Source organism: Sus scrofa, chromosome 2 (genome assembly GCF_000003025.6).
Source record: "Sus scrofa isolate TJ Tabasco breed Duroc chromosome 2, Sscrofa11.1, whole genome shotgun sequence".
Lineage (NCBI taxonomy): Eukaryota > Metazoa > Chordata > Mammalia > Artiodactyla > Suidae > Sus > Sus scrofa.
In genome coordinates, this window is record NC_010444.4 from 91679987 (window position 1) to 91694821 (window position 14835).

Consider the following 14835-nt stretch of genomic DNA (forward strand, 5'->3'; position numbering starts at 1 on the left):
CAGCTTCTTTTTAAATCCAATTTAATGAGAGTTGCTCGATAAACTGCATCAAATGTAAAGGATAATAAAGTGAAAAGTCCTTCGGGGTCTCTCTTGTAGTCCAGCTGATGTGTAACTGGGTTTCTAAGTGACCCAAACTGAATCAACCCAATCTTCATTTTTTGAGATCTTACGGTCGACTGGGGCAGTGCTTTTTCACCTTCCAACTCTGGCCCCATTACTTTGTTTGTCACTCATAGTTCAATATAGCTGTTAGAGGAGGGGGAAGTGGAGGAGGAAGAGATGGGAGAGAGGAAGATGGGAAGGAGCCACCACAAAGTAAAGGTTTTGTTTCTCAGCTTTTAAAAATGAAAATGGACTGTTAGACACTAGTCTGGTAATTGTCATTTATAAAAGCCGTTTCCATGTGCTGGGCCTTGGGCACAGTCCTTTGTGTACATTATATCCGTCAATACGCACAAGAATCCTATGAGGTAAATAGTATGATAATCCCTATTTTACAGGTAGTAGATTGAAGACTACTCTTTTGAGGAGAGGGTAGAATTCAGTTACTTTTCCAAGTTTTTTTTAGCTAGAAAAGAGTGAAGTCACATTGCAAACCCAGGCAGTCTGTTGCTATTTCAACCTTTATGTGTCCATGAATAAGTTTTTAAATGATGACAAAATAGGTACACTGAGGATTTTATTTCAGTTTGAGAACCAAGAAGGAAACAAAAGTATCTCTGAAATAGAGATCAGATGCATTCTTCCTCACCAGTAATTTTTCGGGATATCTAGATGTCAAACACTGCTCCAGAAATCTGGGATACAAGGATAAAACAAAATAAGACAAAACAAACCAAAAAACCACAATCCTTGCTTTGTAGCCTTGTGTAATGCATGAATTGTAGCCTTCTAGGATAAATGTAAAAATGGAAGTACACACAATTTATAATAATTACCTCTTCTGAAAGGCAAGAGGAGAGTAAGGTAGGGGTGAGCAGAGGGACCACTTCAGAAAAGCTTCATGGAATACTGTAAGCTTAATCCAGGTCTTGACATTTTGGTCAGTTTTTTTCCCAAATAAGCCAAGGTAAGAATCAGACAAAGCATACAGGGTATAGAAACAACATAATCAAAAACGTCTTCAGGAGTTCCTGTCGTGGCGCAGTGGTTAACGAATCCGACTAGGAACCATGAGGTTGCGGGTTTGATCCCTGCCCTTGCTCAGAGGGTTGCAGATCCGGCATTGCCGTGAGCTGTGGTGTAGGTTGCAGATGCGGCTCAGATCCCACGTTGCTGTGGCTCTGGCGTAGGCCGTGGTTATAGCTCCGATTAGACCCCTAGCCTGGGAACCTCCATATGCCGTGGGAGCGGCCCAAGAAATGGCAAAAAGACAAAAAAAAAAAAAAAAAAGAAAGAAAAGAAACAACATATATGAAGGCAGGCTGGGTGTTATAAAAAAGCAAATGCTTTCAAAGGTAGAAGCCTCAGGGAATTTCACTTTTATGTCAATTTGTTATAAGAAAAATTATCTATATTAGAGTTGGAAATTTCTGAAATGTGAAAAGTGTCCATTAGGCTATTGTAATTTCCAGAAATAAACATGAAACTCATTGTCCTTTGTGGCCAAGTGGTTTAAAAAAAAAAAAAATAGATGAACTTGAGGAGGTTAGCTGTGATAGACACTTAAGGTCACAATGTGTGACCTAGGATTGCTAAGTGCATGGTATCTCTAAGTGGTATATCAGTAAAAAGAAAATAATCTGAGTCTGAACTAAACTTTTCCTGGTAAACTAAATTTTCCATGGCAACAAGACCACCTCAAAGATATTGAATAAATGAGCTAATGTTTATTTAAACATGTTTTACACACTTTATACTTTGCTGAAAAATGTCATAAACTACTTTTCTAAATCCCACTGTCTCTTTCTTTAGGAAAACAGAGCACTTGAAACACCAAAACTTTTAATGTTCATTTTCCCGTTACAGAGTCTTATTCTTATGAAATCGCTGTCTTTCTTTTGTTGGAAAATTTTAAGTCTATAATTTTTAGGACCATATAAACAAATGTTTCTTACTTATATTCTTAAATAATTTCTGGTTTTACTTTTATAGATTATTGACTTAGTTTGTAAATGTTATATTAACTTTAAAGAAACCTCCAAAATAGTTGCTTTTTTTTTTTTTTTTTTTAGGCCAGAATTTCCTGAAGATTTTGAAACTTCAGTTCATGTTTATTATGACTACCTCAGGGCCTGATAGGAGTCTGAGAACATGGGTAAGTTATTACAAAAAGTCCTATTGAGCTTATTTCAAGAACATTTCTATCTGTGATAGGGCTAATACCCAAGGCTGATGCTATCACGTCATGTTACTTTGAAGCATGGGGGAGAAAAAAAAAGGTAAAAAGAAGCATTTAATTTTGCAAAAGCGGTGGAACAAAACACCAATTGATTTTTTCTGTGTTCTTGCGTAAAACTAAATGAGGTAGAAGACAAATTATCAAAATCAAAATAGTATGTCCCAGAACAGAGTTTATCAGAATGTTCAGGATGGTAGGATTTACAGACCACTTAACTAATTCTGAGGCCACTTAAATGTGATAAGTAGTTTTGCCACACAGTTTCCTCCTTCTTCTTCTTTTTTTTTTTTTTTTTTTTTTCTTTTCTTTTCTTAAAGAGGGGGGGAGTAGGACAGTCCCTGTTCTGTTCAGCTTCAGTTTAGAAAAGGAAAAGAAGGTGGGGAAAGTGGCCCCCTATCTAAACAGTAAGAATGTCCTAGGAAAGTTAAAATAGGAAATTCACTTGCAGCCTTTTTCTAGAGCAAGTTTTGCTTCGAACAAGATGATGTCTCAGATCTGAGAATAAAAACAAAATGTGTCACAATAAATCCCCATTGTCATGTTCTCATAAGACATATAAGAGTTTGCTTGCTGTAATCTCACACCTGCTCTCTCTGCCCTCAGCCCCTTTCTCTAACTCCTCCAAAAACTGTATAAAGATTTATATGGTGTGTTGTCCATGGAATTAGCAAGGGGGATCTGTCGTATCTTGATTGCCTGAAGTAGTGTCTTTTCCCTCTGAACTTCAGTTTTCCCTTCTATATAGCTAGAATAATAATACCTACTTTTCACAGTGATTATGAAGATGTGTGTGGCTTATATTAAATGATCAACAGTTGGTGGGCATTACTATTTTTTTATTATTTTTACTATCATAATCATTTGGAGAATGAATGAAAGAAATTTAGAGCACATCTGAGATTGTAGCATCTTTTGCATCTTTTATGCAGACATTACCCTGGAAACCAAATATTTTGGCTTCCATAAAGAAAGATAATATTGTGATTAGATTTGTGACCAAAATAGAAGTTAGAAATCAGTGCCAGCCTTACACATTTGCTTTAACCAAGGAGGACATCCTTTTTCAAACTCATGGTGGTTTTCCTAACCAATTTAAAAACTATGATTAGCTGCAAACTTTCTGAATGTTATTTTACCCAGCATTTTAGGTTATAGTTGTTCCCAAATCATTATTTCAAGATGGCTAACAGAACTGCCCCATGCCAGCCATGTGAATCAAGCACTCTCAGAGGCCTTCACATCAGTCTAGGAGTCTTTCTGCTTCCCTTCTTGCACTTAGGAAGAACTGGAGACCATCTCAGACTTGCAAATGCAAGGCTAATTTTCAAGCAGTGTGAGTGTATTTGAAAGCACTTCTGCTAACACCTCGAGATATAGTAGATATGGTAGTAATATGATTATAGTAATACAGCACTAGTAGGGTCAGAAAACTTCTGAATCAGAAGTTCCCATCGTGGCTCAGAGGAAACGAATCTGACTGGGATCCATGAGGAGGCAGGTTCGAACCCTGGCCTTGCTCAGTGGGTTAAGGATCCAGGATTGCCATGAGCTGTGGTGTAGTTCACAGATGTGGCTCAGATCTTATGTTGCTGTGGCAATGGTGTAGGCTGGCAGCTACAGCTCAAAATCACCCCCTAACCTGAGAACCTCCATATGTTGAGGTTGTGGCCCTAAAAAGCAAAAAAAAAAAAGAAAAAAAGAAAAAGAAAAAAGAAAACTCCTGAATCAATAAAGAATGCTTGCTTTTAAGACTATTTCATTTCCTATAGAAGCTACTTGCACAAGAGGAAAAAATATGACTTTCCAAGGAAGGTGAAAACTTGTAATTTAAACTATGAATTTTAGGGTGTTTTTAGAAAAGTATCTCTTCGGTCTCTGGAGACAAAATTCCATTTTGCAATTGCTACTCTTATACACATGCGATTTAGAGCAGCTGGAAGATAACTGCAGAATATTGTTACAATCCATATAAAATTTTGACACTATTTTTCTTATGGCTGCAGAATTGATATGATATACCCTACCGATAAAAATGATACCTAGTACTTGTTTCCTTGTTACAGATTATTTATTTCCATCATCCCTTAACTACATCTTCCAGTTAAAGTGCACTTTTAAGTACTGAAAATCAAATTGGACCCTTCAAATAAATGAATCCCCAAATATCACATGTTCTAAATAAACCGAATTTGAATCCAGTATCTAAGCTTCCTTTCATAAAAAGTCTCCAGTCATTTATGTCAAAATTGGACCTCCCAAATGGAGTTCCTATGTACCTATTTCCATCCTGAAACCACTCATTTGGTTCACAAATCACGTAATTATGAGTACAAAGGGATCTTGGGAAGTGCAATCACTTCACTGGCACATGTAAGTAAAATATGGATGCTCAATTTCCATCTTAATGCATGCAAATGATAGACCTACACTTCCAGGCATTATCACTGTCCCTGTGCACAGCCTGTCATGTTGCCTATTGAATTTAAGGAGATAATCCTGTTACATGTTGAACAACATTCCGCAGAATTCTCTCCAAATCTATTTTTGTTTAAGTGTCTTACTTTCATTTCTAAGTACGTAAATATTGAATTCTAGTACTTAACGTAATTTTATCTTTTGCCTAAGAAGGTTGGTGTGTTACTGCATTTTATTTTATAATGAAACTATATTGTCCTCTGGAAATTCTATAATCTTGTAGGGCTTTGGATCTAGGCTTTGCTAAAGATGTGGCTTAACCTCCTGCAGCTTTCCTGTCCTCACTGGAGAAATGGGACTGTATTTGGGGCCAGCGTGTACAGCACAGAGGCCATGCAGTGTGCAGTGTGGAAGATGCTTACACAGATGAACACTATAGCTCATCTGTCTGGGTTAATCTTTGTAACAGAACCTCAAAATTAAAGTGGTAACAGAGCCTCAAAATTAAAGTGGTAACAGAGCCTCAAAATTAAAGTGACTTAAGAAGTCATAAATTGATTTCTCTCTCATGGGACAATCTGATTAACTGAATGTAAGCAGACCAGCACTAGGGCATGGCAGATACTTAGGACCCATGCTCCTTCTCCCTTGCTTCTCTACCACCACTGGGCTATTGTCCTTACACAGCTGATCCAAGAAGGCTAACTGTCACATCTACATTTCAGGCAGCAAGTTGAAGATAGGAGGGAAGAAAGGCCATGTTGCTGTTCTTGAAGGATATATTCTAAAATTGCTCACAATTTCCCCTCCCATCACAGTAGCCAGAATTTGGTCATGTGGTCCTTCTTGATTGCAAGAGAATTGGGGAAATGTTGTCATTTTCTCAGTATTAAACATCTAAGTATGCTATGAAAGAAGGGGTGACCTATTAGAGAGACAATTCGTTGGGGGGGTATACTCACTGTATTTCCTTCTTTCCTATGTTTTTGATGCTCTGGCATTTGGGACCTTGATCCTGGAGAGACTATCCTTCCTGGAGCTAGTTAATTCTAGAGATGAGCATGCCTTCAATTCAGAAACCAACTAATCCAAAGCCTATATGCCCACCCATATCCTTTATAAAATTATCACTTATCAAGCTAACACTAGCCTAAATCTTCTAAAAGCCAGAGGCCAGACAGCTATAGGTACCTCTACAGCCCAGAACCTGCCAAATCTATTCAAATGATCCAATCCCAAAGTCACTCAGTGTGCATACCTTGTCGTGCCCATACCTTCCCCCTCCCCAAACCACAAATAATAATAATAATAATAATAATAATAATAATAATAATAATAATAATAATAGTGGCTTTGGGCCATGCTCTGCTCTCACTCATCAGGCTTTCACTCATCCCTGATCCTTCCCCATGCGGCCCCGTGTGACATGCCACGCATCTATTTCTAGGGATCTATGAATACAAATTTCTTCCTTCAGGACAATCATTTCCATGTCGGCTATCTTACCGTACCTGACTAAAACAAGTCATGGGTACATTTTTAACATCAGGAGCAACTAGAAGTCCCTGCCAAGTCCCTAACAGGGCCTGTTACTGTCTCCCACATATATACATGGGGATAGTTCAAGGATTAAGTGACTAGTGAATACTAACTTTGTAACTTTGTAAATGCTAATGCTACAAATACTAACATTCTATACAAATATAAAGATAGTTATTCCACCCAAGGATGAAAGATCTTTAATAGGAAATTTTGATATTTACTGTGTCATGCAGTTGAAATTAACATCCCTCACTACTAACTTTTATTCCGATTTAGCAAATACTGTTAAAAAAAAAAAAAATGGCTGGATTTGAAATGTGGAAGATGAAATCTCACCCCAGTGGTTGATGGTGGAAGGGCAAGTAGAACCTAGATCCCCCCAATTTTAGACGCTTTCCAGAGAGTCTTGTTGTCTTCATTTTGGTTGATTGTGAGGATGATGATAAAAGAAATTTCTACCATGAATTACCAAAATTTCTTAGTTTTCCTTCTATGGTCTTTCATTTCTATCATTGAGCACACTAATGAAAAAACTTGAAAGACAGATCTCCCACTTAGTTGCCTTTAACCATTAACTGAGAAAAGGGTTAGGGTCTTTTTGTTTGTTTGTTTGTTTGTTTGTTTAATCCAAACTATTTCTCAACTGTTGGACTTCAAATGCACATGCATTGCAAGGAAAAATCTCCCAGCCAAAGCTACAGCACAAATCTAACGTGATTCATTGGTAGGACAAACTGGTTGTGTGGTTTACAAACAGTACAAATGGGAATGACCCAGTGTACTTGTTTGTATTGAACATTCCTGGATTACACTCATAGAAACTCCAATTTAGTAAGTTTGAAGAAAGGCTCAGACACCTGCAATTTGACAAGCATCACAATAATTTTTTAATATACATTGACTTTTTTGGGTGACACCTTTTGAAATATAATTCACACACCATACAATTCCCCCATTTAAGTTGTACAATTAAATGCTTTTTATTACATTCACAGAGTTATACATTGACCAGCATTAACATAATCCAGAGCATTTCCATTACCACAGAAAGAAACACCCTACCTGTTGGCAGACGACCCCATTTCCCTATACTCTTCAGCCCTAGGCAAATCCCTAGTCTTATCTTCTATCTCTATACATTTGCCTATTGTGGGCATTTCATGTAGATGAAATCATACATTGTGTAGTTTTTTGTGTCTGGCCTGGCTTGTTTCCCTTAGTGTAATATTTTCAAGTTCATCATGTTGTACCATGCTGTATCAGTATATCAGTCCTTTTTACGGCTGAATAGTATTCTTTTATATAGACGTGACATATTTTTTAATTTATTCTTCAGTCAATGTAGACTGTTTCTACTATGAGCTGTTTTGAGTAATGTTTCTATGAGCATTTGTATACAAGTTTTTGTGTGGACATATGTTTTCATTCTCTAAGATATACACCTAGAGTGAAATTGCTGGGGCAGTTGGGTAACTTTATGTCTAACCTGAGAAACAGCCAGACTATTCCCATCTCACATTCCCACCACCAGAATGTGAGGGTTCTGAATTCTGCATATCTCACCAAGACTTCTTATCTGACATTTGGATTCTGTCACCTTGGTGGTGTGAAGTGGTATTTCATTAGTATTTTGAGTAGTATTTTCCTTATGGTTAATGATATGGAGCATCTTTCCATGTGTTTACTGGTTATTTGTATACATTTGGAGAAATATCCATCCAGACACTGCTCATCTTTAAAAATTAGGTTATTGTTCTTTTCACTATTGAGTGGTGCAAATTCTTTATATAGTCTAGATACAAGTTCCTTGTCAGACAGATGATTGGCAAAAATTGTCTCCTAGTTTGTGGCTTGTCTTTTTACTTTCTTTAAGCACAACAGTTTTCAATGGTGATATAGGTCCATGTTTTTATTTTTCTGCTATTGTTTGTAATTTTGATGTTAAAGCTACAAATTTCAAATCATTTTTGGCAGTGGCACAAGATACACCTTGAGAAATGCTGACCTAATTGCAGATGGTCCTCGACTAGTTCCTTATTTTGGAGCCTGCTCTTGTGGGTGTATTGAGAGCTATCCTCAACGGTAGCTAGGAGGATTAGACTAAGCGCCCCTCTTACAAGAAAGTCTTCCATTTAATCATTCATCTAGTGGCTATTAAAGTGTTTCAGACATTGTGAAAATTAGAAAGAGGTGCCAGCTGTGGGAAGATAGAATCTTTGGTTCAAGTCTCAGTGTTCAGTTTGTTTCAGAGGTGGAAGATAATTTGCCCTGTCTTCCTGTCCAGTGTAGCCCCATGCTGTGTCAATGGCTTACCTAATAGACTTTGGGCACCATTTCAACATCTATTGATTCACTTGACTGGACACTTACATAGTGCACAGGTTGCACAGCTGTACCTGATGGTCTTGCCACTGTATTAGGTGCTTGTTTTACTATCTCATCAAATCCTGACATTAACACCTCTGTTGTGTAGATCTTGTTACTCTCATGTGGCCAGTGAGGAAAATCGGGCAGGTCAGTTGGCTTCCTCAAGTTCACAAGACTTGTACATAGTACAATAGAGATTTGTGCCCCCATCCTGTGACTCCAGTTCTAACAGTCCTTCCATTATGCTACTTCCTCATTTTCTGTGTGTCACTCAAGTTTTAAGACCTTAAGGCTTATTAGATTCCTCCATCTGAATCCAGATCAGGAACTATCTGACATGTCGGGAACTCATTTACCTCGCCAGAGTTCACACTCAGATCACTGCCACCATCCCAATGCTCTCCTGCATGAAACACCTGCCTTTTCAGTTCAGAAATTCCAAGGGCTTGGCAGTGTTCCTCTTTCCTTACTGCTGAATCATAGCAAGATCTCTCCTATCTTCATGAAGTTGCCAAAATGCTATGAATCAAAAGAAATTCTGGAATTTGGTATGAGATTGCCTAACCACTGGAAGCCTGGAAGATTTTTGTTCAAATGAGATGTAAAGATCTGGAACAAGAAGCTCAGGAACACACACAGTACATAAAGGCACAGATAGAAAGCCACCAGGTGATGACAGAGGAGGCAGGAGGAAAGGATTTTGTCATTCCTTTCTTTGCAGGCAAATCTTTTCTCACTGGTGACATACATATTTCTACATCTTTAGACAACCTGGCAATCCATTTTTCTCCTCACCAATATCTCTCATACTTCCTTCCACCTATACTATATTTCACGGGTTTTTTTGGTTGTTTGTTTTTTGGTGGAGAGAGCTGTTCATTTTCTCTCTTTCCTCAAGGGAGAAGTAAGAAGGAGGCTACAAGAGAATAATTCACAGAAATCGAGTATGTCTATAAGATGTGGAACTCAGGGTAGCCACCCAGGAAGTAGATATTTTGATCATTCTTATACCTACCTGAACAGGAACAAAGATATTTGGAGAGAAGTTATTGTAAGGACAGAGGGCACAGGTAGCCTTGTTCCCATATGTGATCTGGCAAGAATTAGGGGTGTTCTGATGGGCTTAATGATCAAACAGAAAGTAGCTGCACTAAGCTCTCTTGCTTATGTCCCAAAGGTGCCTGTCAGACTAGGAGACCACAGCACCAGGGGATATAGGCATATCCACCACGGTCAAGTAGAGGAGTGAAGGAAGCATGGTTGCATCTCCTATAGGATTGCAGCTGGTGGTGGTGATGGGCGGGGGGCGGGGGCAGAGGGTTGTCCCTTAAAGACCCTTGGAATGTGTATATGTGTCCTCTTAGTGGCCAGGTTTGGGACACCTGCCACTCCAAGGGCATCACTGTTATCCAGGGAAGCTTTAATAATCCCAAAGAGGATTATAACAGCAGCCAGTTAAGTAAGAGGGTCTTGTCTCTGTCCTTCGCCTAGGAAAGAACCTAGGAAAGAGTAAGAGCAGAGGTCCCACAGCAGCCTGCTCAGCCCCATCCTGTGCCTGAGTCAGGGAGAAGCAGGAAGACTAAAAAGGCAGACATCTGTTGTGGCTCAGCGGGTTCAGAATCTAACATAGAGTGGGTGAAGATGCCACTTTGATCCCTGGCCTAATTTAGTGGGTTAAGAATCCAGTGTTGATGCAAGATGTGGTGTAGATTGTAGATGCAGCTCAGATCCAGCGTTGCTGTGGCTGTGGTGTAGACCTTAGCTGCAGCTCTGATTTGACCCCTAGCCTGGGAACTTCCATTTAAAAAAAAAGGCAGGCAGACATCCTCCCCGCCCAAGTTAATGTCCCTTGAGCCACAGAAATAGAAGCTTTGATAGAAAAAAGCCTTAATTTGTATATGAGATTAGCACTTTATACAAAATTGGGTATAATTAATGAAAAGTATACAGGTAGTTATGGAATCTGCCAAGATTCAAGACATTTATTTATTCAGAATAGAACATCTGATATAGTAAAAAACAAACAAACAAACAAACAAAAGACAACCAATAATTTCCAGGTTTTTATTTTTTAACCTCACTGAGTAGAATCTGCCAGATAACCTGGTTTCAAGCAACCTCATTTTTTTACTCACCTTTGCTCTTTACTTCTCTCCCACTATTTTCCAAACATAATCTACTTATCTTTTCCCAGGTTAACACTGTTCTCTCTCAGGTTCTTTAGTTTGTAATCTGTACCTTCTGTCTGCTTTAGGCATCTCTGGGTCACCTCAAGAAATAATTTCTGATTGCAATCAAGGTTCTGGCTTATTCCTCAACTACGAGCACTCTTGGTCTCTACGTCCCCACTTCTTCCTCTTTAAAGATGCAGTTGGCATTCCTACAGTAGGTATTCTTTCCCATTTCATTTACAGCCCAATGTGCCAGTCTCTACTTACAAACAGAGTAAAATTATTCTTTTAGATCTCAGAATACATTGTCTCAAAGATTTAAGATCATGTGGAACTTACTAGATGGGAGTGTAGATTGAGGAGTGCAGAATTAATGGTATTAATTATTGCTTACAATCCCCTTAGGAAAATGCAATTACCGTCCTACTTGGTTTGCTGGGAATTTGGATTCCCTCAACTGCAAACGGAAAAGAAACTCTCTTGGCCCCTGGACCTGGGACCCAGGACCTGGGACCCAGGTGGGTCAAAGCTCTGATGGCACTTGGTGAGGGCAGATGGCCTGAAAAAGGGAAGCTGGGTAGGGATGGGAAGTTTCTCCCGCCTGCTACATTTTGGTCCCAGCCTTCCTTGTTTCTTAGCACATAGAACACACTCAACAAATGTGTTCATTCTACATCTATTCAACACATATTTGCACCTACTCTGGGCAAGTGCTGGGCTAAGGAACCACATGCATGGTATAAACTTGGCATCTAAAGACCCTGCTCTTACAGAGTTTCCACCAGTGCCTACCTGTCTGAAGCAAGAGGACTTTGCAGAAGGTGAATATACAGCCCTTCTAGACCTAACTTCCTTGAATTTAAGATTCATTTATGATTCCCAGGACAGTAGTTTTCAGGCCTCATCTGGCTAGTTCTTCCTGGCCATTGAGATATAGAAGGGAATTAAACTATATGGGAGGGAGAAAAGGCACTGAGATTCAGGCTGGGGATCCTGTTGATGAGGCAGCACTGGTTGTGGGAAAGGTAGCAAGAGGGATGATGCTAGTGTGGGTGGACAGTGGCCCTAGAAGGAAAAGTTGCTGAGTGCATTTACACTCCTTTCTGATGTCCTAAGACTTGTCAACTCATCTTGCCCAGCCAAGGTAGGAAACCCGTTGTTGCCAGCCCTGCACTCCTAGCCAGCCTCAGTGATGATTAAAATATTGAGAATGACAGCAGCTGCAATTGGTACCCCACCTGTATCTCTTCACCTTTATTATTTCTGTGTATGCTGGACCAACTTCTCATTGCAGACCCTGCATCATTTAGCCTGAGAGCTTTCTCTGGCCACCAGAGCCCAGCGGCCTGCGCACATGCAAAAGTGGCAGAAGAGTTATACCCCTTGGAAAGTTACACCTCTAGCCAGCAAAAGGTGTGTAACTACTCCAGCTCCCTCTTTCTCAGATAGGATACCTCTGAGGAACAAGCTCTCCACAGTTTCTCAGCATCCCTTAGGGGGAATAAGCTCCACTTGCCCATAGTGGCAACGTGCCTAAAATGCACCCTTAACTAGCCTCCTTCCCTGCCTTGTCTCAATCCCTACTTCTCTACAGATGTTTCTTAGCCTTGCCTCTCAAATAAACTACTTGCATTTGAGTCTTATCTCAGGGATTGCCTCCAGGAGAGCCCAAACTAAGATAGACATTGTGTTTTTCCTATTTCTGTGAAAAATGCCATTGAAACTTTAATAGGGGTCACAATGAAGCTATAGATATTTGGGGATAATATGGACATTTTAACAATATTGACTTTTCTAATGCATGAACACAGGATATCTTTCCACTTATTTGTGTCTTCTTCAATTTCTTTCCTCAATGACTTATAATTTTGAGTGCATAGGGGGTTTGATTAATTCTTTGGTTAAATTTATTCCAAATTAAGTATTTTATTATCTTTGATGCTATTGTAAATGGAATTGTTTTCTTTATTTCTTTTTCAGATAGTTGTTACTGTGTAGAAATGCAACTGATTTTTGTGTGTTGATTTTGCATCCTGAAACTTTTAAAAAAAAATCTGTGTATTTATTTGCTTTTTATGGCTGCACCCACGGCATATGGAGGTTCCCAGGCTAGGGGTTGAATCAGAGCCATAGCCTCTGGCCTACACCACAGCCATTCCAACACCAGACCTGAGCTGCATCTGCAACCAACACCACAGCTCACGGCAACGCTGGATCCTTAACCCACTGATTGAGGCCAGGGATTGAACCTGTGTCCTCATGGATCCTAGTCAGATTCGTTTTGCCGCACCATGACAGGAACTCCTCCATCCTGAAACTTTACTAGTTTATTAACTTGAATCATTTTTTGATGAAGTCTTTAGAATTTTCTATAAACAAGATCATGTCATCAGCAGACAGAAACAATTTTACTTCTTTTCTGATTTGGTTAACTTTTATTTCTTTTTCTTGGCTAACTACCATGGCTGGACCCTAGTACTGTTTTGAATAAGAGTGGTGAGAGTGGGTACCTTTGTCTTGTTCCTGATCTCAATGGGAAAGCTTTCAGCCTTTTACCTTTGAGCATGATGTTAGCTCTGGACTTATCATATATGGCCTGTTTATTATGTTGAGAGTAGAATGGTGGTTGCCAGGAGAAACATTGGGAGATATTGGTCAAGGTACAAATTTTCAATTATAAGATGAATAAGCTCCAGGGATCTAATGTATAGCATGGTGACGATACTTAATGATACTGTACTGTATATTTGAAAGTTGCTATTAGCATAGGGCTTTAATGTTCTTACCCTAACTACAACAACAAAATGGTAATTATTTGAGTTAAAGGATGTGTTAACCAACGTTATTGTGGCTAACATTTCACAATATGTACATGGATCAAATCACATTTTATACCTTAAACTTACGCAATGTTATATATTATTATTTACATCTTAATAAAGCTGTGGTGGGGAGAGAGATAAATACTGTGTCACATGATATGGAGGGAGGATGTAGTCAGAGGCAGCTACCACCAGAGAGAAAAAGAGGACCCACCCCCCAAAAACAATCCCCAAAGAAGTTGCAGAAATAGGGGATAGGAAGGGCCATTATACATTCTCAACTGCATTTTTGAGGGAAGCTGTATGTTCAATACTATATTTCACATCAAATTTTTTCAACTTTCTGATTACTAAGAAGAAAAACAATGTTTAGCACATTGTTCTTTTCTCTAATTTTCTACATTTGATACTTGTGCCCGGCAGCTAGAGACCCTATTATTCTTGGACTGATCAATTTCCTTGAGCTTCTTTTCTTGTTAGAATGACATTTAATGCTTTCCTTCCACCATTCAAATTTGGTTTGATTTATCAGCTCTGGAAGACTTTCGAAAACTTAAAATGATCTGAGTACATATCATTTAACCACCTATTTTTATTATGGGAAAATAAAAAGCACAATTTCCTCATCTATAACAAGATTAATGCTCAGGATTCAATATCAGTAGAATATGCTCATGGAAGAGATTTTCCAGTAAAGAAAATAGAGTTGTTGCGCTACCATTCTTTCCTGATCCATTTGTAGTTGGTGGCATGGTTTTAAAAGATGACTGAATGGACCAGCCAATGGACACACACACACAAATGTGTTTTTCCCTTTTAAGTTCACTTGTTATTATGCAGATCATAAACTTGACTATTCCAATGCATTAACTATTTTCCATAGAAATTATAAATTTCCTTAGGATGAGACTAAATTCTGACCTTTTGAATTATGCCTGAATACCTAAGGTCTAAAACAGTACATATAGAAAGTGCTCAAAGTGAATTGAACAAAGAAAATAGAAAAGAAATTGAGAGCAGTCTGTGATGAGTATTTGCTTATAGATATTCTTCTCTTCTTTCTTGTTGATGAGTTATAGCAAATATTTGATCCCCTTTGTATCACAGTGTTAAAATGTGATCACTCATATTTTGTGACAGGAGCCTAAAGCCTCTGACATTCACCTTGCCCTGG

The 14835-nt window shown here is 38.8% G+C and overlaps 1 protein-coding gene across 1 annotated transcript in view; it reads left to right on the forward strand.

Annotated features, from left to right (window-relative positions):
* VCAN (versican) overlaps positions 2191–14835 on the forward strand; it is a 129498-nt gene continuing 116853 nt past the window's right edge. The window contains exon 1 of the mRNA XM_021081073.1: positions 2191–2260. Coding sequence (XP_020936732.1) covers positions 2213–2260 — 48 coding nt within the window. The 5' untranslated portion in view covers positions 2191–2212. The remainder of the gene's footprint in view (positions 2261–14835) is intronic.